General features: G+C 41.7%; 1 protein-coding gene across 13 annotated transcripts in view; it reads right to left on the bottom strand.

Annotated features, from left to right (window-relative positions):
* CAMK2D (calcium/calmodulin dependent protein kinase II delta) overlaps nucleotides 1–14,942 on the bottom strand; it is a 322,740-nt gene extending 307,798 nt beyond the window's left edge. For all 13 annotated transcript variants that reach the window (XM_055435175.2, XM_055435170.2, XM_055435176.2 and 10 more), the window contains exons 1-2: nucleotides 14,736–14,942; nucleotides 13,032–13,126 (exon numbers count right to left, since the gene is read on the bottom strand). In XM_055435175.2, coding sequence (XP_055291150.1) covers nucleotides 13,032–13,126; nucleotides 14,736–14,800 — 160 coding nt within the window. In that variant the 5' untranslated portion in view covers nucleotides 14,801–14,942. The remainder of the gene's footprint in view (nucleotides 1–13,031; nucleotides 13,127–14,735) is intronic.
* Nucleotides 14,943–27,691: the final 12,749 nt, after the last annotated feature.

The raw sequence follows: 27,691 nt of genomic DNA, 5'->3' as shown, positions 1-27,691 counted from the left end.
TTATTTATTCATTCATTTATTCAATAAATGAATTGCTTCCCCTGTAGCTCAGTCGGAGAAGGAAATGGCAACCCACTCCAGTATTCTTGCATGGAGAATCCCAGGGACGGGGGCGGGGGGGGGCGGGCCTAGTGGGCTGCCCTCTATGGGGTCGCACAAAGTCGGACACGACTGAAGCGACGTAGCAGTTAGCAGTAGCTCAGTCGGTAAAGAATCTGCTTGCAGAGCAGGAGACCCAGGTTCGATCCCTGGGTTGGGAAGATCCCCTGCAGAAGGAAATGGCAACCCACTCCAGTATCTTTGCCTGGAAAATCTTATCAGCTGTTTATACCTAATGACTCAGGGCTGTAAAATCCCAGAAACCCACCTTATTTAATACCTTCCCACAGATTTTGTTGCACTTACATGATTCACTGAAAGAAAAAAACCGCACCTCTTTTCACCAGTGTTTGCATGCCCTCACGAAACTTTATAAACAGTAAATTGATCAATCAGGGTTAAAAAATATTTATCTACTTCCCAATTCTCTTCTTATTAGCACTTACTGACTTCCTTGTTTCTCAGTGTTGTATCTTTTCTATCCCTCTTTAAACTCAAAAGTGGTCATTTGCATTTCACAGTTCCAAGATCACCTCCTCTGAAGTTCTCCCTTTCTTCAAACAAGTTACCTCCTTACACCGCAGAATGAGTAAATATTTGCACTGTCTCACTTATCAACATGCCTTGATAACGTATTTGACCCCACATCTATTTTACCCTGAAATGAAGGACCTTTATCTTTGTATCTTTGTTTATCTAGCAGGGGTGTGGAAGAAGGTAACTGTCCTTTTGCCACACTGAAATTAAGAATTGCATTGCCAAAAATTTAGTTTTACTAGCAAACTTAAGTATTATTGGCAGAAACATACAACGCTTGGAAAATGCAATCTGGCAACATTTATCAAGAATTTTGATAATTCAATCCTCTAACTCATTAGTTTTCCTTTATGGATAATCCTGAAGAATTAGAAATATGAAAAAGTTTTATAAAACAACATTTACTATTGTCATTTATCATAGCAAAGAATAATAATAAAAAGAAAACAGTAATACTAAATTGATGTTTTACTTCAGTTCAGTTCAGTAGCTCAGTCGTGTCCGACTCTTTGCAAACCCATGAATCACAGCACGCCAGGCCTCCCTGTCCATCACCAACTCCCGGAGTTCACTCAAACTCATGTCCATCGAGTCGGTGATGCCATCCAGTCTTCTCATTCTCTGTCGTCCCCTTCTCCGCCCCCAATCCTTCCCAGCATCAGAGTCTTTTCCAGTGAGTCAACTCGTCGCATAAGGTGGTCAAAGTATTGGAATTTCAGCTTTAGCATCAGTCCTTCCAACGAACACCAGGATTGATCTCCTTTAGAATGGACTGGTTGGATATCCTTGCAGTCCAAGGGACTGTCAGGAGTCTTCTCCAGCACCACAGTTCCAAAGAATTAATTCTTTGGCGATCAGCCTTCTTCACAGTCCAACTCTCACATCCATACATGACCATGGGAAAAACCATAGCCTTGACTAGACAGACCTTGGCTGCCAAAATAATGTTTCTGCTTTTCAATATACTATCTAGGTTGGTCATAACTTTCCTTCCAAGGAATAAGCGTCTTTTAATTTCCTGGCTGCAATCAGCATCCGCAGTGATTCTGGAGCCCAAAAAAATAAAGTCTGACACTGTTTCCATTGTTTCCATCTATTTCCCAGGAAGTGATGGGACCAGATGCCATGATCTTTGTTTTCTGAATGTTGAGCTTTAAGCCAATTTTTTCACTCTCCTCTTTCACTTTCATCAAGAGGCTTTTGAGTTCCTCTTCACTTTCTGCCATAAGGGTGGTGTCATCTGCATATCTGAGGTTATTGATATTTCTCCCAGCAATCTTGATTCCAGCTTGTGCTTCTTCCAGCCCAGCGTTCCTCATGATGTACTCTGCATAGAAGTTAAATAAGCAGGGTGACAATATACAGCCTTGACGTACTCCTTTTTCTATTTGGAACCAGTCTGTTATTCCATGTCCAGTTCTAACTGTTGCTTCCTGACCTGCATACAGGTTTCTCAAGAGGCAGGTCAGGTGGTCTGGTATTCCCATCTCTTTCAGAATGTTCCACAGTTTATTGTGATCCACACAGTCAAAGGCTTTGGCATAGTCAATGAAGAAGAAATAGATGTTTTTCTGGAACTCTCTTGTTTTCTCCATGATCCAGCGGATGTTGGCAATTTGATCTATGGTGCCTCTGCCTTTTCTAAAACCAGCTTGAACATCTGGGAGTTCACGGTTCACATATTGCTGAAGCCTGACTTGGAGAATTTTGAGCATGACTTTACTAGCATGTGAGATGAGTGCAATTGTGCGGTAGTTTGAGCATTCTTTGGCATTGCCTTTCTTTGGGATTGGAATGAAGACTGACCTTTTCCAGTCCTGTGGCCACTGCTGAGTTTTCCAAATTTGCTGGCATATTGAGTGCAGCACTTTCACAGTATCATCTTTCAGGATTTGAAATGGCTCAACTGGAATTCCATCACCTCCACTAGCTTTGTTTGTAGTGATGCTTTCTAAGGCCCACTTGACTTCACATTCCAAGATGTCTGGCTCTAGGTCAGTGATCACGCCATCGTGATTATCTTGGTTGTGATGTTTTACTTAGTGAAGTGTAATTCAAAGGATCTGTAGTCACATAGGGAGACTTCATAAAATTAAGTCAAAAGGCAGGACAAAAAATTGTGTATTTAAGTCCAGATTCTGACAAATTAAGAAAGAAACAAAATCTTCAATAATGTTTTGGGTAACTTAACTTTGAATGTGTCTTCTTTTTGTTTTTCTGTATTTCCCCAATTCAGTAACATTTTTATAATATTTTAAAATATTTTTATCTAAATCAGTAACAAATAATAAAAACTGGATTTTAGAGGTTTATCCAAAGTGTACAAGTCTCTCTGCAACAAATATAATCTTCACAATCTTTATATATATAAATCTTTTCTATAAAAGCGTATACAATTTGCTTTATTGAAATAAAAAATTCATCATAAATAGTTTCTACAAAATGGCCAGAATGAATTTCACAAATCACTTCTGCCACACCTGACCTTTAAACTGTCATTTAAAAATATGATCAAAATGCTTTCATGAAAAGAACATATTTTCTAAAATATATAACAAAATTATAAAGTTGTAGAATTGTGAAATTCCCAATTGCCTATTACATATCACAAAGGAAAAAGTTCCCTGAAGAAGAAACACAAATACATGGTTTAAGATGTGTTCCCTTTTCTAATATTGAAACAAGTACACTTCCCATTCCTTTTACCAAGTTTCAGAACTGACAGACACTGCGGCCTCTAACTGCCTTCATTAAAATATCCAATAATCACTCTAAGCAAATAATATCCATGATTCACATATCCAAAATTCATAAAATATTACCAAAATGCTTTTTAAAGTGAGCTCTGTTAAAAGATAAATGAAAAAGTAACTACCTTTGGAGAACAAATCAAAAAATTTTAAACCCATTTTTTAAAATGTAATAATGACATGAATCTGGCATTACTGAAGTGGTACTGATGGAAACACAATGAAAATGTTACCCCGTATTATTGAATCACTTCACACGGTTTAAAAAAAAGAAAATGCAGCAAGAATTTGTACATAGTTGCCCCAAAATTTACAGAATTATACAAAACTCCAACAAAGGATAATCTGTCATCTGAAAACTAATGGAATAATTAGAAAATTGTGAATAACTGGGAATTCATTCATTCAGTTTATGAATGCCACGTGACATGAACTCAGGTCAATTTTCATTTATTTCATATGTCACAGTCTTTGTTAATCATAGGTCTATTTCAAGAGACAGAATCTTAGGTTTTACCCATTCAGTTGTCCATTTATTCAACAAACATTTACAAGTATATTCAATACTGTAATTACTGTGCAAGGCACAGACCCAAAGATAAGTTTTAAAATGTCCACAAAATGCTTGAAAGTTACAACATAAATAACCACAACATAAGGAGAGATGTGTGACAAGCTCCTAAAGAAACATGAAAAAGCTATTCAGAGGATAAGAAAAATAATCATATCTGTCTATAGACGCAAAGGAGGTGTGGAGAAGTCAGAGACAGCTTCACAGAGGAGGCAACGCCTGAACTGGGTCTTAAAGGAGAGAGGATTTCAGCAGTATCAGGTGTCCTCACTGCATCTGCAGGGTAGATCAGGACTTTTCTCTCTTCCTTTGAACAGGCTGCTTTACTCTGCCTGGCCAACCATTTCTCCCTTTTCTGTCAGGTTCACTTACCATTCCAAACACAATCTCACCCATAAATCTCTTCAGGAAATCTATGATACCAGTCACCTCCAACCCGTATCTATTATACATGGAAGGCCCTGTGAATACCTCTAGTAGAGCCCTTAAAAGCTACGGGCACTATATTTATCAATCATATCAGATTCAGGCTCCTTTGTCCATGGGATTTCTCAGGCAAGAATATTGGAGTTGGTTCCATTTCCTTCATACCTTTATACTATTTGTGGGTTCGATCCCTAGGTTGGGAAGATCCTCTGGAGAAGGGAATGGCAACCCACTCCAGTATTCTTGCCTGGAGAATCCCATAGACAGAGAAGCCTCAGTTCAGTTCAGTCGCTCAGTCGTGTCCGACTCTTTGTGACCCCGTGGACTTCAGCACACCAGGATTCCCAGTCCATCACCAACTCCCAGAGCTTGCTCAAACTCATATCCATCGAGTTAGTGATGCCATCCAACCATCTCATCCTCTGTCATCCCCTTCTCCTGCCTTCAATCTTTCCCAGCATCAGGGTCTTTCCAATGAGTCAGTTCTTCACAATAGGTAGCCTAAGTATTGAACTTTCAGTTTTAGCATCAGTCCTTCCAATGAACACCCAGGACTGATCTCCTTTAGAATGGACTGGTTGGATCTTCTTGCAGTCCAAGGGACTCTCAAGAGTCTTCTCCAACACCACAGTTCAAAAGCATCAATTCTTCAATGCTCAGCTTTCTTTACAGTCCAGCTCTCACAGTATGGACTCACCTGTATGGACAGGACTACTGGAAAAGCCATAGCCTTGACTAGACGGACCTTGGTTGGCAAAGTAATGTCCCTGCTTTTTAATCTGCTGTCTAGGTTGGTCATAATTTTTCTCCCAAGGAGTAAGCATCTTTTAATTTCATGGATGCAGTCACTATCTGCAGCAATTTTGGAGCCCCCCAAAATAAACTGTTTCCATTGTTGCCCCATCTATTTGCCATGAAGTGATGGAACCAGATGCCGTGATCTTAGTTTTCTGAATGTTGAGTTTTAAGCCAACTTTTTCACTCTCCTCTTTCACATTAATCAACGGGCTCTTTAGTTCTTCTTCATTTTCTGCCATAAGGGTGGTGTCATCTGCGTATCTGAGGTTATTGATATTTCTCCCAGCAATCTTAATTCCAGCTTGTGTTTCATCCAGCCCAGCATTTCTCATGATGTACTCTGCATTTAAGTTAAATAAGCAGCGTGACAATATACAGTCTTGATGTACTCCTTTCCCGATCTGGAACCAGGCTGTTGTTCCATGTTCAGTTCTAACTGTTGCTTCTTGACCTGCAGACAGATTTCTCAGGAGGCAGGAAAGGTGGTCTGGTATTCTCTTTAAGAACTTTCCACAGTTTTTCGTGATCCACACAGTCAAAGGCTTTGGCGTAGTGAATAAAACAGAAGTAGATGTTTTTCTGGAACTCTCTTTTTTGATGATCCAACAGATGTTGGCAATTTGATCTCTGGTTCCTCTACCTTTTCTAAATCCAACTTTAACATCTGGAAGTTCATGGTTCACATATTGTTGGAAGCCTGGTTTGAAGAATTTTGAGCATTACTTTGCTAGTGTGTGAGATGAGTGCAACTGTGTAGTAGTTTGAACATTCTTTGGCATTGCCCTTCTTTGTGATTGGAAATGACAACTCACCTTTTCCAATCCTGTGGCCACTGCTGAATTTTCCATATTTCCTGGCATATTGAGTGCAGCATTTTCACAGCATCATCTTTGAGGATTTGAAATAGCTCAACTGGAATTCCATCACCTCCATTAGTTTTGTAGTGACGCTTCCTAAGGCCCACTTGACTTCGCATTCCAGGATGTCTGGCTCTAGATGGGTGATCACACCATTGCGGTATCTGGGTTATGATGATACTTTTTGTATGGTTCTTCTATGTATTCTTGACACCTCTTTTAAATATCTTCTGTCTCTGTTAGGTTCCTACCATTTCTGTCCTTTATTGTGCCCATCTTGCCTATCAGGCTATAATCCATGGGGTCGCGAAGAGTTGAACATGACTAAAGCAACTTAGCACACACTACTTGCTATACCTAAGAGTTATTTTTCCAACAATAAAAAATTTAACAGTTTTGTATTTTTCTTTCATTTGCTACACTTCTGTGCGAATTGACACACATATTGGTGCTGTCCAAGAAGAAACAACGCAAGAAACATCTGTCTTCCATTCTTCACTGATCAAATGAAATGAGCCAGAGAAGGAGAATGCCTTTATGAGCAGGTTTCTCTGGGCTTTGGTTAAGGGCTGAGTCCTTTTTATGAGCAACAAGTAAATCATTTAGAAGTAATCCTAGGAACTCACTGTATATTAAGATATTTTTAATCAGTTAATATATTCAGTTCAGTTCAGTTCGGTCACTCAGTCGTGTCTGACTTTTGCGACCCCATGAATCACAGCACGCCAGGCCTCCCTGTCCATCACCAACTCCCAGAGTTCACTCAAACTCATGTCCATTGAGTCGGTGATGCCATCCAGCCATCTCATTCTCTGTTGTCCCCTTCTCCTCCTGCCCACAATCCTTCCCAGCATCAGAGTCTTTTCCAGTGAGTCAACTCGTTGCATGAGGTGGCCAAAGTATTGGAGTGTCAGCTTTAGCATCAGTCCTTTCAATGAACACCCAGGATTGATCGCCTTTAGAATGGACTGGTTGGATCTCCTTGCAGTCCAAGGGACTCTCAAGAGTCTTCTCCAGCACCACAGTTCAAAGCATCAATTCTTCAGTGATCAGCCTTCTTCACAGTTAATATATTAAGTTCACCAAAATATCTCATTCTTCTATAATCGCTTTCTACCATTTTAATAAGATTTTTCACTACATTGTTTTCCTTTCCCAAATTAGCATGGGGATGCCTTTTGAAACTTCAATTTGATCTTATGTTCCTGCAGCAATTAAAACACTATCTTCTCTCACAAGTTGGAAACACGAACAGTCAATTCCATACATTGCACTGGAAATATAAAATGTATAAGACACTGTCCTTTTTATAAAGGAACCTGAAGTTAGTGGGGAGATGAGTCAAGTACATACAGATCAATACAGCAAGGTTAAGTTTTCTGTAACAGAAATGAACAGTATGTGTAATGGCAAGATTCAGGCTTTAGAGACAGAAAACTGGGCTGAAATTCTTGACTCTGCCATTTAGTTAGAGTAACTCTTAGTAACTATTTATAAATGGAGATAATATTGCCTCTCTAAAGGCTGCAGTGTGGATTAAATAAAATGTCTTGTAAATATATACATGTCGCTGAGAAGGTGTTCTTTAAATAATGGCTATTACTGTTATTGATTTTGGTAGTAACAAGCAATCTCATATGTTGTTAACCTGAGACAGTATTAGAAAAGGGGTTCACCTAACTAAAAAAAGAAAAAAAATCAATGTTCTGTGATTGTGTATAAATAACAATGCGTGCTAAGTTGCTTCAGTCATGTCTGACTCTTTGCAATCCTATGGACGGTAGCCCGCCAGGCTCCTCTGTCCATGGGATTCTCCAGGCAAGAATACTGGAGTGGGTTGCTATGCAACATACTGGAGGGGATCTTCCAGGACCCAGGGATCAAACCCACTTCTCTTATGTTTCCTGCGTTAGGAGGTGGGTTTTCTACCACTAGCGCCACCTGGGAAGCCCCATAAACAACAATAGTTGATTTCAAAATCAAAACCAAACAACAGAGCTGTGCTCTCCCTCCTCCAAACCTATCAGTTTCCTTATCCTAAAGAAAGACGCCATAGCAAATGAAAGGTCTACAAGTTCACCTTAAGAAGTATAGAGATACCTACTTTAACTGGAATCATAACCAGTTATAACCTAAAAAATTTCCTACAACAAAAATAACTTTTTACTGATAGTTTTAACAAAAGTACCATATGAATAAAATAACTTTCATTATAATAAGATATCTAAACCATTTTGAACACTCTCCAAATTGTTTATTTGGACTTTGGTACTTGAACCCGAATGCATTATGGTTTTAAATATTTAAATTTATATTATATAAAAGCCTTCCTTCATCTCCCTTGGCAGAAACAATCTTTCCCTCCTTGGAAATTGCACAGCACTTTATTCACGCTAGACTTAAAACACCACTTATGTTTTCTATGATGTCTATTTGTGTAGATGGCCTTATTATTCCTAACATTCTGCCCATTTTAATCATTAAATATTTATCAAATAAAAACATAAAATGAGGTCATCTTTGTGAAGGTGCTTAGTAATCTGTAAAGATATTATATAAAATATAAAGGTATATTTCAGAGTAAAAATATTTTGCTAAGACTCCATTTAATATATCACAGTACAGCTCACTAAATGATACTATTATAACTTAAAAGCTTTAACACAGCTTTCCATGTAAACCACCAATTAACTAATTGGCAATTAACTGTCAATAATTTATGATGAGAAGGGTCAGATATCTTAAAAAAAAGAAAAAAAGAAATACCAAGCCAACCCTAGAGACACTAGGAGTTGGCCTGCCTCTGTATCAGCCTAAGGAAAAGACTTACAAGTTAAGATTCTAGTTAACAAAAGTTAAACATCCAAGAAAATCCTATTTTGTGCTTTATGATAATTCATGATGGAAAAAACTTAAAGTAATTACTATATTTTAATTTTTATATTGAGTTGATATCCTTACTTAGGAACATAAATGCAGAATTCAGATTTCACAGCTGAGACTAATTTTGTGTACATGGTTAAACAGTTCATAAAATCCTGATTCATGTTCTACTAATATCAATCTAGGAATTAACAAAACCAGCAAAGATTAAAATTATCCACTTGCATTGTATCTGAAATTTTACAGAAATATAAAATGAAACCCCTTTTTAACTTCAACAATAGAGGTAAAATATACTTTTAATAACATTATTTCAAGTTTCTACTATACTTTTTAATATTTTACAAAACAACACGGTGTATCACAGACTATATAATAAGAAATGGTTTCCAAAGGTCAAAAAATTCATCAGGAGATGAACAGCAAGAAATCAGTAGTGCCATAAAAAATCGTTTACCACAAGTTTTAAAATGAGAAAATCACAAGTACAATTTCTAAAAACATCTAACCGTCAGAAGCTTCAACCCATTGGATTCTGAACTGCAATCACAGTCCTTTATGGACTTTTCATAAACTGATAATAACTTAGTTATAAGAACATCAACACAGACAAAAAAATCAAAACAGCAAGGCAAATTAGCATTTGTTAACTACTAACCTAATTGATCAAAATGATAATTTCTAATGCTCATCCTAATAATATGAGAAAATTATATTATCACTACCCACTATTTACTAAGCATGTCTTCTTAGTAAATGTTAGCAAGCTAACAAAAAAAAGTTTAGAGAATAGAAGTTACATATAAAATATCAGATGCTTGAAACATATCTACACTATTTTTTCTTTTAAAAACAAGTTAACTATATTGGAATATACCTCTCTATCTGATCCACTGTATAATGAATGCTCTTTGAATGTGTTAACGCAAAAGGAAAGAAATTCTTCAACACTGAGTCTCCCAAACACGATGTATGTGACTAACAGCTGGGAGGTAACGTGACTGAAACTGTTTGCTCGAAATCCACTAAGTTCGAGGCACAGAAAAATGCATAGGTGACAGTATAGTTGGAGGTGCAAATTTGTCCAGGAATGTAGCCAAATTTTTGGCAATTCTCTAATGGTCTTTGATGTACAGACAATGGCCTTTCTTTTTCAGCTGTAATGTTATACTTAAGGAACATGGAGTTGGAAGACCTGCTTGGTCTTTGAACCAAATAGGTGTAAAACTGGGATTTACAAAAGGCACGGCATTTCAAATACAAACAAAAATTTGTATAAAAAGTTTACATGTTTCACAAAATCTGCCATGTGCAACCAAAAAAAAAAAAAACTTTCATTACCTTGGGGTGAAAATGTAATTTTGTATTTTATTCTACATCTCCCTTTAATTACTTAAATTTTTTTCTGCAAAAGAAATTTCTTAAAATCATAATCTGGGGAGTGCTCTGAAAGGAGAATTTATATTTTTAACCACGAGCTCTTAGTATACAACCTTATAGACTTCTTTACATCCTGTATTTGCTTATTCTTACGAGTGAACTAGGTATCCAGCTCCTTTACAAACCACCTAACAGCCAAATGTGATTCTAGTCACTCTGTACTGAGCCCCTCCTAACATCCTCGATGGGGTAGAATGTTATAGTAAAAGAATGAAAGCATAGTGTTTTTTCCATTAACACTTTATAGCTTGAGTAGAGGTTTAACAAATGTATACATGCATAGGTACAAATATTCTATAAACCACTCTAATCAGCATGACAATACAAAATAAATTGAACATTTTGAAGGAAAAGTACAACAATATCTTATAGGAGAACAGTAACAAGTAAAATTGACACAGCATTTTGCATTTTAGAAGTGATTCTCATAAAATTCACTGAATCCTCAAAACAACCCATGACATCATAGGGGGATTTTCTTCCCCCACTTTACTGAAGAACAACCTGAGGTCAAAAAGTTATGTGACAGAACCAAATCTACATACTGAGTACACTAGTGATAGAGCCAAGATTCAAATTGGGTTCTCACAGCTAAATCAAGGCTGCCAACTAGATTTATAATTTAAATTGTCACAATTTAATCTAATCTTTACAACAACTCAATGAGATAATAGCAGCTAATATTCATGGAATGCATCTTAAGTCACTTAATTGTCAAAAAACCCTATAAAAGAGTTATTACTCAATTTTACGGATGAGAAAAGTGAGGCTCATGGAAAGTATGTAAACTGCACAAGATCACACAAATCACAGGTAGAGGAATCATAACTTAAATCCAGGGCATCTAGTTCCAGTCACCTTCTTCACCTCATTCTTCAGCAGGTTAAGAAACGTGCTCAAAATCACAAGACAATTGCAAAGGGAGAACATGAAGCAAGCATTTCAGCCCTAACTACTTTCCCTAAACATAACTGGAACAATTAAGATCATGAAATCCAGAAGTAGCAAGGTAGCTTTGGGGTTCATTGTTCTTGAAAGCAGAGTTTGAACAAGTGAGGAACATCAGCAGAAAAGCAGCAAGGAGTTTCAGCAGCCTAGAGAAGACTTATCTTCATACGTTTGAAGCAAAAGTAAAATGAAAACGTATGTGAGCAGAGACAGGGTGTTTACCGTCCTTGTGTAGCCAGTATGAAAGGTGGTGGATGAAAAAGGATGATTCTAATTAAGAAATTAGTAAAAATGAAACACAAGACATTTAAGAGAAAATTTTAAAGCCACAGAAAGATAGGGGATAGGTGTTGTAACACCTTTAAAAGAACTGATACCCCCACTCTTGCCAAAAGTACCAAGCATACAGGAAGGAATTATATAAGCACTGAAAGAATCTGACTACATTTTTGCATTTTTCTTTTCTACACTAAACTGTCATGTACAATAGCAACTCCTTTTCACCATTAAAAATCTTCCTGTGGAGTAGAGAGAAGTGGAAAAAGAGAACATAATTGAGCATAACATGTCTCCCATTAGTCCTCCTGTCCTGAGTCTGTGGTGCTGGTTACTTTTACACATAAGATGGTCCTCAGACTCATTAAAATCAGGTGAAAGAAACACAAACTTTCACTTAAATGAATAAACTGAAATGTCAACCTACAGTACACATTAAAAGCAGAATCTGCAACAAAGAGGAGAAAAAAAAAAATCATGGCTGAGACCAGACACAATGATACCAGATACTAGGAAGCAACACTTTTTAGAAGACAAATTAAAGAAGGAAAAGCAACCCTGATGGGATTTCTTTTCTCATTACTTAAATCAGGTCACTGAAAGGGGCTTACACTATGGCATTTTCTTCATTTTAATTTCATCAAACCATAATTCCCATGAAAATATCAATACCTTAGACACATGCTCACAATAATTCGAATGCCTAACCTTTCAGTATAAGTACTTTTGCATGAGTTCAACAAAATAAAAAGAATGCAATGAGACCCCTCCAAGTTTTCTGCTTATGTCAACAGCTATTTTATGAGTATGAATTATCTTTGCAGTTATAAAGCATGTGTAAAATACATTACATGAGTGAGAAGTCTTACTGCCGATGATCAAGTAAAGGTCTAAACCGCACTCAGAAACATCAAAATCAAGCTGAATTTCCTGGAATATGGCAACCATAAAATGTTCCTCCCAAAGCCATTACTGTTAAATATACCTTAATGAATTAAGTTCAAGTGTAACTACAACTGAAATATATGATTTAACTGAGTTATGACCTATTTTTCCTCTCAAAAGCAAAAGGGAATAATGACAGTTGTGAGACTTACATTCTTCCATTCCAGGGTTTTTCTGAAAGTTATTTCACAGTGGAGCTAAAGGCAAATTGCACTTATTGACGTTTATTTGCTTTAAAATATAGTTAGTTATGCTATCACCCACAGAAAAGATAAGATTTTAATAACAATTTATCAAGTAACACTTCTCTTTGTTCACATTTTTAAACTGCACAAACCAAGAAGCACTCAGGAAAGAAAGAATCTCAAAACGTAATATGATAGCTACAGCTACAATTATAACTAAATGACTTATTTACATAGAACACAAGCAACATACAACAGAACCAACAACCAACATGACAAATGCACAATCAACATATATGTGGTTGAAAATACCCACCCCTAGCAGAAAGCTTTTTGGTGTTGATAATTTTGGCAGCATATTCTTGTCCAGTAGGGATTTTCATACATCTTCTCACCACTGAGAATGCCCCCCTGAAAACCAATAATTAGCAGGTCATCAATATAATCAGCTTGATAGTCTATTAAAAACTTACATCTGAGTATTTTTACTGAATTTAGTGAATTGTCAAATATCAGTGCACCATATAGTAATATCGAGAAAATGAACAATTCTTCCTGGAAACTCAGACCTTCTTTAACGTTGAAGAACAAAAATAAATTTTACTTAACTGGGAGCACACATTATTAATCAACAAAATGAAAGGAACTGCCAATTATGATGACTCTTGTTTGCACACGAAATTTGAAAACATTTTACAATTCACACTCACACAGCACCAAATGCTCTGAGAAAAAAATCCTGCAAAGAGCTGAAGAGGAGCAGCAAAAATCTGCTGCCTATTTATTTTGATAGGAAAAAAAATTAATGTGGCTCCAAGTAAGTAAATATGGCGATTGTTTTCATTAAAATAAATCTTAGGAACATTTGTGTGTGGTTTAACAAATCCTGCTGTGGTGATTTCTCTCTGCCCTGTTTTGGGCTGGGGGAGGGGAGAGATTTGAATTAAGCTGCTCTTCCGACATATTCTCCATGTTTTAACAGCAGACAACATAAATATATAAGGATATGATCTTCATTACATTTAAAAGATATTTACACGTCCTTTAATTCAACTGTAGAAAGGAACAACATACACATAAATGCACCTCTTAAGTAATGTTCTACATTAGCGATAGAGGAACTGGGGTTGGGTTTGATGCTACATAAATTAACGTTCACGGCTCGGCCCCTAGGTTCCTTCGCACAGGTTCTCAGTAGGTCTCCTGTCTCCTTCCTTAACATTGCCAAGTAGTCCTGTCGGTCAGGTGTAGAAAGTCGTTTTTAAACAACATACAACGTGAGGTTACCCCTGGGAAGCACTCTCCCGGTCTCCAGAGGGCTTTCCCACTGCCTGTGTAAATAAATCCTCCCAGAGAACTCGAAGATGTTCCCGTAAATCCTAGGAAGGATGATGATAAGCGAGTAACCTAGTGCAAGGAATAATAGTGGCTATGGGACAGGGGGTCGAGTTCCTTTGGGAGGCTCTTTTCCTGGACAGAACAACTACTGGATGCGAAACAGACTCCACGCCAAGTTGAACTTTCGGCATCAATAAATATGGCACCGTCTGGGGCAGTGAGTTCTCATCTGAACGTGGGTCGTATGGCTGACTCGCCGGCGAACCCGGCGGCATCTCTATTTACAGAAAACGTGATCTATGTTGCATTTTACATGGGTTCTTGTTTTCTCTCCATACACACACGCGCACGCGCGCGCGCGCTCGCACACTTCTCAGGATGACAGCTACAACTGCAGGGATCGTAAATCCACTAAGTCTCCAGTGCAGGAGGGTGGGGGAGCGGCAGAAGGTGGGCTAAGGCTTATCAGAAGGGGCCACGGCCGGGGTGGAAGATCTTTCCCCTTCGTCGTCCCCTCCTCTTACTAACACCTTCCTCCGAGCCGACACACCGGGGGCCCTCCTCCCTCTCCTCCCGTCTCCCCAACTCCCTCGCCCCGCTCGAGGGAGGCCGGGGGTCGGGGGGAACGCGACCCGCCCTCTGCTGGAAAGGGGACGTGCGAGTGCCCGGAAAAGGCGCTTACTTTCCGAGCTCCTCGAAAAGCTGATACTCGTCCGTGAACCTGGTGCAGGTTGTGGTCGAAGCCATCCTCGGTCCGGGCTGTCCCCCTGGCTGGGAGCGCGGCGGACCAGACGAGAGCAGACGCGCGGCTTCCCCGGGACTCGCCCCGCGGCGCTGTCACCCAGAGCCGCCCGCACTTTCCTCGTCCGAAAGTAGCTCGCCGGCGAGGGAGTGTGCGCAGGGGCGGGGCGGGAGGGGAGATGACCAGAGAGGGTGGCGTGGGGTCTCCTCCCTGCTGTCCGCCGATCCTCCTCCTCCTCCGGGCCTCGCTTCCTTCTTCTCCTCCCGACGCTCCCCCTGACCCCTTTCTAGCCCCTCTCCCCAGATGCAGGCGCAAAGTACTCAAGAAGACGGGCCGGGAAATGGAAAACAGCCGGGCACGGGGCGAGAGGCGAGCAGTTGCGAAACGCTCCGCACCAGGGCAGGAGGGGTAGAGGCGGAGGGGCGGGAGCCCGAGGGGGCGGAGGCCGCGGAGCCGGGAGCGGAGCGCGCGAGCCCAGCTGCAGCTGTCAGCGGGCGCGGGCGCGGGGCGCGCCGGAGCCGGCCTCCCGCCCGCCCGCCCGCACCTCGGCGGCCTCGCGCTCCCCGCGAGCCCGCGGCGGCCCCGAGCCTGCGCGGCGAGAGACAGCGCGCTCCGCGCGGGCGAAGCCCCAGTCGCCGTCCCCGGGCCTCCGCCTCCTGCCCGGCGCCTCCTCCCGCCGCTCCCTCCGCCTGCCGGCGCCCCCTCCCTCCCGCAGCCCCCTCGTGCCGCGCTCCCTCCCGCGGGCGACTCTCAGCCTGGCTCTCCGCGGAGTCCTCCCTGCCTCGCTCCCCGGGCCTCACACGCGCGCACGCCCGTCTAGGGAGAGCCCAGGTGGGCGGAGGAGGATGTGCGGGGGAGACGCCTGGAGAGGGTGTAGGTGAAGGAGGCGAGACGGGAAAATTACGGTGAAACCCGCAGTTCGGCTTCTGCCTGGACGCGGGGCCGACTTAGCGGGAGGAAGCGGGGCAGCGCGTGGACTGCGGAAACTGCGGCCGGGGGTCGCGGGGGCCCCCGGCCTGCGTGTGGGCGCCGGGCACCAGGGCCCGCCCCCCGGCCGGCGCCCACGCCGCGGCCCCGGCAGGGCCAGAGGTGCAGGCGCCTCGTCTCGGCTCGAGCCGGTGTTGACACAGTGGGGGCCGGATGTGGGGAACTGGCTGCTTCCAGAGAAGGGTCCCGGCCGCCCCCGAGCCCCGGCGACGGTGCGCCCGCCCCAGCAGAGGCCAGGGCGCCCGCTGCCGGGCGCTCTGCGCGGGGTTCCTCCCTCCCCCGCGGCCTCTTCAGCGAGGGGCGCCGCCCGCCGCGCCACGTTTCACTTCTGATATGACGGCCGCCTCACGCTCCACCTCCGCCGCCGTTTTCGAGACTGGGTTGCTCAGACTCTGGCAATCCCCAAAAGCCCCTGCTTGGGCCATGAATGCGAACAGAAGTAAAGCGAGGACGCCGCCGCCCAGCCACACCTTCCCTCCTGAGTAACTCCCCGGTAACCTCACGAAGTTCTGATAGTAAGGCGGTTTCTCGCGAGATTTCCTGCTCTGGCGGCGGGGGCGGGGTAGTGGGAAGGTTAGATGTCGGTCACGCGACCTAGTAGGGGCTGACGTCACTCGCATCATGTGAACAAGTCTAGTGCCTTGCTCTTTGCAAAAGGAAAAAGGAAAAGGAGAGTTTGCATGTGCTCTGCTTGTGTGCTGAAAGATCTGATCGGATGGTGACACCTGACTGTACTCTGTACACGGCTATTTGAAAAAGCACGTAGCAGTCCAAGAACACGTCTTATTCATCAACATATCTGTCACTGTTTACAGTCAACACGAGAAAAATATTGTCCATTACATTTAAAATAGATGAATTGCTGATAACCGAAACAACCCATGGGCCTTCCTTCCAGTCCTGTTTCTTTAATAAAGGCAAACCAAAACAAGACGTCTTCTCCAAATTACTGCTTTTTGTTTTATAGCCTGGGGAAACTAAAAGCCTTGCAACTCTATTGCTGTTTGTTCATCCTCAGCATTATGTCAGGAACTCAAAATTTCACAGCTGAAAGGTGAACCGTAACTGGGAGGTACAGAGAGTCTAAGATTGAAAGGAGTTACTTACTGCTTGCTCCCAAAGGTGGCTTTTAACTAGTGAATTTGTCCACGGTCACACATAACTTAAATCCAGTTCCTGGTCTGAGGAATGCTATTCTGCCAATAACAGCTTTTACTAGAGTTCTCAAAATGTTTACAGTTTTTATTGCTTATAACAAAATTGAACTTTGTACATATTTTGATTCCTAATCATAAAAAGCAAATGCTCTGTAAAATGAGCAATACAAGATGATACCAAAAACTATATGAAGAAAAGAAACAAGGTGTCTATTAATAATTTGGCTAGAAAGATGAAAAAAATCAATGTGGTCTAGGCAAAACATTTTAAATATATTTTAAATGTTTGTCAACATGGTTCCAAAAGTTATACTGTAATAATTTAATGTTCTTCTCTGAATCTAAAAATTAAACAGAAGAAGTAAAATTAAAGCAATAAATAAAGATAGAATTTTACAACTTGGGAAGAAAATTGTTTTTTAAATATTCGACTAATGAGGCCTACATAATTACTATATTTATCTGTTATTTAAACTACCCACAATTATAAATGGTTACAATAATTGTGTGATACAATAAAGCAAACACAACCTAGTTTTAATACTGATACATTACTAGACAACAAAAGTATGCTTTTTAAGCAAACACTGCTTAATATATATTTTCACTGTTCCGTGATCTATATTTTGTACTACTTAAAGTATATCTCTTATTTATCAAAAACTGCTGCTGCTGCTAAGTCGCTTCAGTCTTGTCCGACTCTGTGCGACCCCAGAGATGGCAGCCCACCAGGTTCCTCTGTCCCTGGGATTCTCCAGGCAAGAATACTGGAGTGGGTTGCCATTTCCTTCTCCAATGCATGCATGCAGGCTAAGTTGCTTCAGTCGTGTCCGACTTTGTGCGACGCTAGGGACAGCAACCCACCAGGCTCCTCTGTCCACGGGATTCTCTGGTCAAGAATAATAAAAAACTGCAATATGTCTAGTGCTTGGACCACCTACAACAATAATAATCCTTCTGAGGTTACTTACACTTGAAGTCCACATGGATTATCTTCTCTTGCCTCCTTCCTGGTCTCTGGCTTCTGCACTCGCCTCCTCTCCTTCAAGAGCCAGAATGATGCTCTTGAAACCTCAGTCAGAACAAACCATGCTTATGCTCAAAACCTGCTGAAGACTTCGCACCATCTCAACTGGATGAAAAACAAAATTCTAAAACTGACTTATAAGGCTATAGCGGATCTCTCCTCCACCCCTGCTCCACTAGCCTTCTTACCTCGATTGGTGCCCTGGCTCTCTCTCCTCTGGCCACACTGGCGACTACTGTTCCTGGAGTAGGGACTTGGCATCTGCTGTTCTCTGCTTCCCAGAATGTTCATCTCTTAGTTGTCCTATCTCATTTCTTCACCTCCTTCCAACATTTTCTCAAATACTGTCTTATCGGGGTGCCTTCCCTGGCTGTTCTATCAATTACTGCAGCTCTTTCAGACATGATTTGCAGCCCCATTACCTGCTTTATTTTTCCCCTCAATACTTATTACCACCTACAGTACTACACATTTTTTCTTGTTAATTGTTTATACTTCCTAACGAATTTAAGCTCCCCAGGGGCATGAATTACCAGCTGTTTTGTTCACCATACTATTTCTAGCAACGAGAATAGTTTATGGCACATATAGCTGCTTGATGAACTTTGTTGAATGGATAAATTAATTATTTGGGGGTTTAGATTAATCACAGGTTTTATATTAAGGTCAGAAGTTGATAATTAACATACAGTTAAGACTTCTTACCATGAGGGTGATCATTTTCAAAGTGGTCACAGTATCCCATCATTAAAAGTGTTTATGCACAGAAGTGGATTTTTAAAATAAAATAATAATTGACAGCAAGGGGAAAGAATCTAGTACTAATTTACTTGTCAAGGAAGAAGGAATGTGTTTCCTTAAATATACTGGCCTTACTAAATTTTATATTGTAATAAAAGGCAGTGCCAAAGGATTTAAATAACTAGATCTCATTGTGAAGACAAAAGTCAATGTAAGGAAATGAAAAATGTGACTTGAAATGAATTTTTCACGTGCAAAATGGACAAAAAAATTTCTAAATAGTAGCCTATTTGGTTTCTCAATTGGTTTAATCACACAAAAATTGAGATCACTTGGTGTATTGCTTCCAGCTTCTAGATTTCTACTTTGCTTAAGGTGGAAGCAAAGTATTAATAATTTTATCATCTTTTAAAATTCACCCATTAATACTGGAAAGCCAATAACAGCAAATAAAGGAGAAGGGTTATGGGGTGGTGGATGGTAGGACAACTGTTGGCTTGAAAAGTAATAGTAAGCAGAGCCCTGACGTTACCTGGATTGCTAGACTTCAATCACATGAAATCATATCAGTGCCAAGAGGAAAAGGAAATCTTGCTGTAAATGTGTCCCATCCCTTTTTTGTGATAGCATCAGCTGACAAACAGTAGCATAGAGATAGAAGACCTGAAAATGATCACCACATACAAATACAAAAGGAGAATAAAGGATAGAAATCTTGTGATTAAACATTGCAAGACTTCAGTAGCCCTACTAGGAAGGGATAAGTTTCTAATACTTAAATGAGCCAAGTGGATATTCACAGGTATTGATTTCCCCTTGCTACAAAGTTGCATACAGGAAACAATGAAATGATGACTATTTCCATAGCTCCCTCAAAAGCAGAATCCATCTGTAATAGGTAGATTTCTGTGAGAATTTTAGCAGGATCTGTATTGTAGCTTACAATACAAATCTACTCAGTAGATTTAGAGTCAAGGGGGAAAAAACAACTCGCCGTTGCTTTTTTTCTGTAAAAACAATCTGCTGTTGCTTTTTTCAGTTAGTCTTCCTAAGGGGAATTCCAGTTGAGCTATTTCAAATCCTGAAAGATGATGCTGTGAAAGCGCTGCACTCAATATGCCAGCAAATTTGGAAAACTCAGCAGTGGCCACAGGACTGGAAAAGGTCAGTCTGCATTCCAATCCCAAAGAAAGGGAATGCCAAAGAATGCTCAAACTACCGCACAATTGCACTCATCTCACACGCTAGTAAAGTCATGCTCAAAATTCTCCAAGCCAGGCTTCAGCAATATGTGAACCGTGAACTTCCAGATGTACAAGCTGGTTTTAGAAAAGGCAGAGGAACCAGAGATCAAATTGCCAACATCCGCTGGATCATGGAGAAAGCAAGAGAGTTCCAGAAAAACATCTATTTCTGCTTCATTGACTATGCCAAAGCCTTTGACTGTGTGGATCACAATAAACTGTGGAACATTCTGAAAGAGATGGGAATACCAGACCACCTGACCTGCCTGTTGAGAAACCTGTATGCAGGTCAGGAAGCAACACTTAGAACTGGACATGGAACAACAGACTGTTCCAAATAGGAAAAGGAGTACGTCAAGGTTGTATATTGTCACCCTGCTTATTTAACTTATATGCAGAGTACATCATGAGGAACGCTGGGCTGGAAGAAGCACAAGCTGGAATCAAGATTGCCGGGAGAAATATCAATAACCTCAGATATGCAGATGACACCACCCTTATGGCAGAAAGTGAAGAGGAACTCAAAGGCCTCTTGATGAAAGTGAAAGAGGAGAGTGAAAAGGTTGGCTTGAAGCTCAACATTCAGAAAACGAAGATCATGGCATCTGGTCCCATCACTTCATGGGAAATAGATGGGGAAACAGTGGAAACAGTGTCAGACTTTATTTTTTTGGGCTCCAAAATCACTGCAGATGCTGATTGCAGCCAGGAAATTAAAAGACGCTTACTCCTTGGAAGGAAAGTTATGACCAACCTTGATAGCATATTAAAAAGCAGAGACATTACTTTGCCAACAAAGGTCCGTCTAGTCAAGGCTATGGTTTTTCCCGTGGTCATGTATGGATGTGAGAGGTGGACTGTGCAGAAAGCTGAGCGCCGAAGAATTGATGCTTTTGAACTGTGGTGTTGGAGAAGACTCTTGAGAGTCCCTTGGACTGCAAGGAGATCCAACCAGTCCATTCTAAAGGAGATCAATCCTGGATGTTCATTGGAAGGACTGATGCTAAAGCTAAAACTGCAATACTTTGGCCACCTCATGCGACGAGTTGACTCACTGGAAAAGAGTCTGATGCTGGGAGGGATTGGAGGTGGGAGGAGACGGGGACGACAGAGGATGAGATGGCTGGATGGCATCACCGACTCGATGGACATGAGTTTGAGTGAACTCCAGGAGTTGGTGATGGACAGGGAGGCCTGGCGTGCTGTGATTCATGGGGTCACAAAGAGTCAGACACGACTGAGCGACTGAACTGATCTGAAATGAAGGTAAATAGCCACAGAGTCAGACACAAGTATAGTCTACAAGTGAGTGGATTATCTGTTCACCACAACATCCATTTATGCAAGATAAACGTGCAGATGAAATTAACTATTCGTATAACAAAAGATGGGCTTCCCTCGTGGCTTAGAGGTTAAAGCGTCTGCCTCCAATGCGGGAGACCCGGGTTCGATCCCTGGGTCGGGAAGATCCCCTGGGGAAGGAAATGGTAACCCACTCCATTATTCTTGCCTGGAGAATCCCATGGACGGAGATGCCTGGTAGGCTACAGTCCACGGGGTCGCAAAGAGTCGGACACGACTGAGTGACGGAATGGATAACAAAAGATACAGAAATGTTTGCTTTGTTTCACCAGGTGCTTTCTTTTTTTTTTTTTTTTTTACTAAAAATAAAAATAAATGTGCAACTAAACAAGAAAATAAACAATATCCAAAAAGTAGCTCTTTCCCATCACTTTCAAGTATCGTGGTTTGCATACCTGATGCTTCTTGAACATATATGCATACCTACCACTGCTAAAAGAATTGCAGTAAGAAATTATATTAAATACATGGGTAAATTGAAATAACTGGAGTCATTAACAAACAAAACAAATTAGCAGATGCTGTCTTCCTCTTGAAACAGAGCAGGACCCTGTGGGGCTCCTAAATTCAGGAGCCTTTCTGTCCCCCATTTTCTTGTTTGTCGAGTATGGACTCCAGCTTCCATGACTTTCCCTGAGTTTCAAAGAGCAGATGCGAACAACTGCTAATCAACGAAGGAGCTGCCAAGAAGCCACCTGAGGCTACATTAAAGGGACCAGAGAAGCTCCTCGAGATTTGTTGTTATTTAGTTGCTCAGGCTCCTCTGTCCCTGGGATTTGCCAGATAAGAATACTGGAGCAAGTTGCCATTTCCTTCTCCAGGGGATCTTCCTGACCCAGGGACCAAACCCCATTCTCCTGCATTGCAGGTGGATTCTTTACTGTTGAGCCAATAGGGAAGCCCAATTAAGAAGATTACTTGAGAATAGATTAGAGGAGTGCAGGCCCTGCACACACCCTCATCATATCAGCATCCCCACCCTTGAATCATTGCTATAAAATGCCTCATCATATCCTCCTGGGATAAGACACATAATTTTTCAGGGCAGGAGCCACTGTGGCCCCCTTTCTCTGGAAAAACAATAAAGCTATTCTTTTCTCCTTTGCCCAAAACTCTGTCTCCAAGATTTAATTTGGCGCCAGTGCACAGAGGCCAAGCTTTCAGCGTCAGTCTGCGCTGGTAATGACTTTCACTTACTACTGTTGCAACGCTTACCACCCCGACAATTAGAGTACTGATCCCTTCATGGTAAGGAAGAGCTATTCAGTTCCTCACCACAGCACTAGCACAGGACTTGTACTTTAATGGATGCTCAAAAATATCTTTTATTTTTAAAAATGAGTATATGTTATCATTAGTGTTTGTCTTCCAAAGTATTAAAAATCCTCAATCTTTAATACGGTATTATGAGTCCTCTTTGTTGCTGTATTTAGTGGATCCTTTTCACTCCTTACATAACTTGACCTCTCTGGATCATTTCATACTCTTCACCTGAACTCGCTGTTGGTTTCCATGTCTGATAACCACATTCTGCACTCACAGCAACTCACATTTCTATCTGCTCTTTTCCTCAGGCTCATTCCTGGCTGCTTTTCTCCACCTATATGGTAACTGGTTGCTCTTTGGTTTCCAGCATCTTAGGCAGCTCTTTTTCTTATTTTACACAGCTTTCCCAGGCCTCCTTAATAACTTTTATTCTCCTGATTATTGTCTGGCTTAAATTTGCTTCTCCAGGTGTAGGTTCTTACACAAGGGGAGGGAGTTGTTGTGGCAAAGTTATTGTCTCAGAGAGAAGGATAAGGCAGTGGAGAAGCAGGATAAGAACATAAACAAAAAACCCAGCGTGTGCCTTCAGGCAAAGTCCGAGGCTCAGCGTGATCTAACAGCAGCTTGGAGTGTTTCAGGCAAGGACTCTCCTGATCCTTCACCAGGCAGTCATTGACCACCAGCTGTGGGGGAAGGGAGAAAGAAGGGATGTAAACTCCCAAGGGGTCAAGTAGGGCCCGCCTTACTTTCAGGCACATGGAAAATGAAAAAGAGAAAAACCAAGTCTGCTAGATATCAAAATGCTAATGACTGAAATCCTTATCTCCAACTCCCACCTCTCTGAGAGCTTCAGATTTGTGTTGCCAATCTCCAATAGAAAATTCCTTCCAGAGAATCTGCCTCTATTTCTGATTAATCTCCCAGACTCCTTCTCTACCCGCACCTCCTCCATAGCTCAGCAAAACTTGTGGGTCTCCTGTAATGATCCCTCTCCCTTCCTCCCACAGACAATCATGAGTCCACACACCTCATATCATTCCCACTGTAAATGCCTTCTTTTAGGCCATTAACTTTTCTCACTCATATTAAGGCATTAGATCACCCTTTAGTGAATTCACACTAAAGAAATCTAATGTATCTCTCTTCAGTGTGGATACCATTATTGCATTGTTGAGTGCAATATATATTCTTCTTTTAAAAAAGGCCCAAATCTTTAGTCCACTCTATCATGTATTTTCTGGTTGGGACCTGGGTAGTTTCATAGGTTCATCTCTCTTGTCACTGTTCCATACCTTGTTTCCTAACCATTCCTAGAATTATCTATCCACTGCTCTTCATTTCTTATCACTGGCCTTCTAGACCAAACCATCATTTTCTCTTAACCAGTTTGCCAAAGCAATCTTCTAACTTTTAATTTGTGCTCATTGAAATTCTTCTTGATAAGCATCTAACTATCTAGTGGCCCATTTATCTAAAGCACACAGAGCTTCATCCTGTTTTTCATTCTGAATTCCCTTCAGGGTGCACTGTCTGCAGGCCACTACAGTGGGTTGTGATTTAACCCTTATATAATGCTAAAGCTGAAACTCCAGTACTTTGGCCACCTCATGCGACGAGTTGACTCACTGGAAAAGACTCTGATGTTGGGAGAGATCGGGGTAGGGAGGAGACGGGGACGACAGAGAATGAGATGGCTGGATGGCATCATCGACTCGATGGACATGAGTTTGAGTGAACTCCGGGAGTTGGTGATGGACAGGGAGGCCTGGCGTGCTGTGGTTCATGGGGTTGCAAAGAGGCGGACACGACTGAGCGACTGAACTGAACTAACTGGATGATGAGCAAGACCCTTTGTTCTTTTCCCTTCACATTCTCCATCCTCCTCCTTTAGGTCATAAATTCAACCAAGGTTTGGAAGGCATTTTGTCCAATGGTGCTAGGAAGGCTTATTCTTAGGTCAGCCAAGGATTTTGTTGGTAGGCCATTTATGTGCTATGTCTAGATTCAGTTCAGTTCAGTTCAGTCGCTCAGTCGTGTCCGACTCTCCGCGACCCCATGAATCACAGCACGCCAGGCCTCCCTGTCCATCACCAACTCCCGAGTTCACTCAAACTCATGTCCACAGAGTCGGTGATGCCATCCAGCCATCTCATTCTCGGTTGTCCCCTTCTCCTCCCGCCCCCAACCTTTCCTAGCATCAGAGTCTTCTCCAGTGAGTCAGCTCGTCACATGAGGTGGCTAGATTAGGCCCTGTTAAAAGCCTAAAAATCCTCTAGATTGTCTGCCCTACTAGTCTATTATGATCCAGAAAATGTTCTCCCTTGTTGAATCTTTCCGTACATAGAAAAGCACTAAAATCACTAAGATGTCTGTTTTGTAATTAGCAGTAATCTTTTGCCAAGATGTTTGCTTAACTATGGGCTTCCCAGGTGGCACTAGTGGTAAAGAACATGCCTGCCAATGCAGGAGACATAAGAGACACAGGTTCCATCCCTGGGTCATGAAGATCCCCTGGAGAAGGGTATGGCCACCCACTTCAGTACTCTTGCCGGGAGAATCCCATGGACAGAGGAGCCTGGTGGGCTACAGTCCATGGGGTTGTAGAGAGTCAGACACAACCGAAGGGACTTAGCACACATGCACATGCTTAACTGTATGTATTTCTTAGCCCCCAAATTCATATGTATACCAGTTCCTTTCCTACCTCTTTGGAACAGTTTCTCAGACCTCTCTCCTTGGCTATAGTCTGCAGTAAGACCCTGAATAAAACTTAAACTCACAGCTCATGTAGTGTGATTTTTTTTTTTAAGTTAACACTCTTAATTTAAATATCTTCAGAGGAAGGTAGCCTCTCCTCCAACATTCTTCATTTTCAAAACTTTACTTTTTCAAATAATCAATGGTTTAAACATGAAGTTACCTTTGCCAAAATTTGAAATTTCTTTTTTCATCATGTAGGAGCCAACACCAAGGATTTGCTGCATGCTATATATCAGACAGACAACACAAACTGGACTCAGAATAAAAATATACTCAATTTACTACCATCAACCTTGTATAATTACAGTAACTTCTGTCCCATTTGCATGATAGGTCCTGTTAATTTATTACTATTTATTATAACTTATTACTATTTATTCAGTTCAGTTCAGTCGCTCAGTCGTGTCCGACTCTCCGCGACCCCATGAATTACAGCACGCCAGGCCTCCCTGTCCATCACCAACTCCCGGAGTTCACTCAAACTCATGTCCACAGAGTTGGTGATGCCATCCAGCCATCTCATTCTCCGTCGTCCCCTTCTCCTCCCGCCCACAACCTTTCCCAGCATCAGAGTCTTTTCCAGTGAGACAACTCGTCGCATGAGGTGGCCAAAGTATTGCAGTTTCAGCTTTAGCATCAGTCCCTCCAATGAACATCCAGGATTGATCTCCTTTAGAATGGACTGGTTGGATCTCCTTGCAGTATAAGGGACTCTCAAGAGTCTTCTCCAACACCACAGTTCAAAAGCATCGATTCTTCGGCGCTCAGCTTTCTTCACAGTCCAACTCTCACATCCATACATGACCACAGGAAAAACCATTGCCTTGACTAGATGGACCTTGGTTGGCAAAGTAATGTCTCTGCTTTTTCATATACTATCAAGGTTGGTCATAACTTTCCTTCCAAGGAGTAAGCGTCTTTTAATTTCATGGCTGCAATCAGCATCTGCAGTGATTTTGGAGCCCAAAAAAATAAAGTCTGACACTATTTCCACTGTTTTTCCATCTATTTCCCATGAAGTGATGGGACCAGATGCCATGATCTTCGTTTTCTGAATGTTGAGCTTCAAGCCAACCTTTTCACTCTCCTCTTTCACTTTCATCAAGAGGCTTTTGAGTTCCTCTTCACTTTCTGCCATAAGGGTGGTGTCATCTGCATATCTGAGGTTATTGATATTTCTCCCAGCAATCTTGATTCCAGCCTGTGCTTCTTCCAGCCCAGCGTTCCTCATGATGTACTCTGCATATAAGTTAAATAAGCAAGGTGACAATATACAACCTTGACGTACACCTTTTCCTATTTGGAACCAGTCTGTTGTTCCATGTCCAGTTCTAACTGTTGCTTCCTGACCTGCATACAGGTTTCTCAAGAGGCAGGTCAGGTGGTCTGGTATTCCCATCTCTTTCAGAATGTTCCACAGTTTATTGTGATCCACATAATTTATTATTCAGATACTATTTATTGATTTCCTAGATCATCCAGGGAGAAGGCAATGGCACCCCACTCCAGTACTCTTGCCTGGAAAATCCCATGGATGAGGAGCCTGGTAGGCTGCAGTCCGTGGGGTCGCTAAGAGGCGGACACGACTGAGCGACTTCACTTTCTCTTTTCCTTTGATGCATTGGAGAAGGCAATGGCAACCCACTCCAGTGTTCTTGCCTGGAGAATTCCAGGGATGGGGGAGCCTGGTGGGCTGCCGTCTATGGGGTCACACAGAGTCGGACACGACTGAAATGACTTAGCAGCAGCAGCAGATCATCTGGGCATCTGATATTTCTTATCTCTCTGCTTATTTGCTTCACAGAGTGATAGCTTACAGTGAACGATGTCAGATTTGTGATCTCCGAAGAAAAAGACTTAGCTTCAGGACCAGGGACCAGGCTTGATCATTCAAGAGTTTTTGTGTAGCAGAGATTTATTAAAGTATTAAAAGGGACAGAGAATGCTTCTGACATAGACATCAGAGGGGGGATGGAGAGTGCCCCCCTCGCTAGTCTAAGCAAGGGAGTTATATATTTTATAATTGGTTATTGTAATAAATCAAAAGAATGTCTTAAGGTTGTAAAGATCTTACTAGACCCACTCCCACAATTTACATTTTAAGATAACAGGATTAGCCAGAAGGATTTTAGGAAGGAGAAACTGTCCTCAAGCAAGATATATTGTTGTTGTACAATCCTTCCGTTCCGTTCCATCGCTCAGTCTTGTCCGACTCTTTGCGACCCCGTGGACTGTAGCCTACCAGTCTTCTCCATCCATGGGATTCTCCAGGCAAGAATACTGGAGTGGGTTACCGTTTCCTTCCCCAGGGGATCTTCCCGACCCAGGGATCGAACCCAGGTCTCCCGCATT

The sequence above is a fragment of the Moschus berezovskii genome, chromosome 5 (assembly GCF_049115385.1).
Source record: "Moschus berezovskii isolate FMDL1 chromosome 5, NW_MosBer_1.0, whole genome shotgun sequence".
In the NCBI taxonomy this organism is placed as follows: domain Eukaryota; kingdom Metazoa; phylum Chordata; class Mammalia; order Artiodactyla; family Moschidae; genus Moschus; species Moschus berezovskii.
This window is presented reverse-complemented; position numbering and strand designations above follow the sequence as displayed.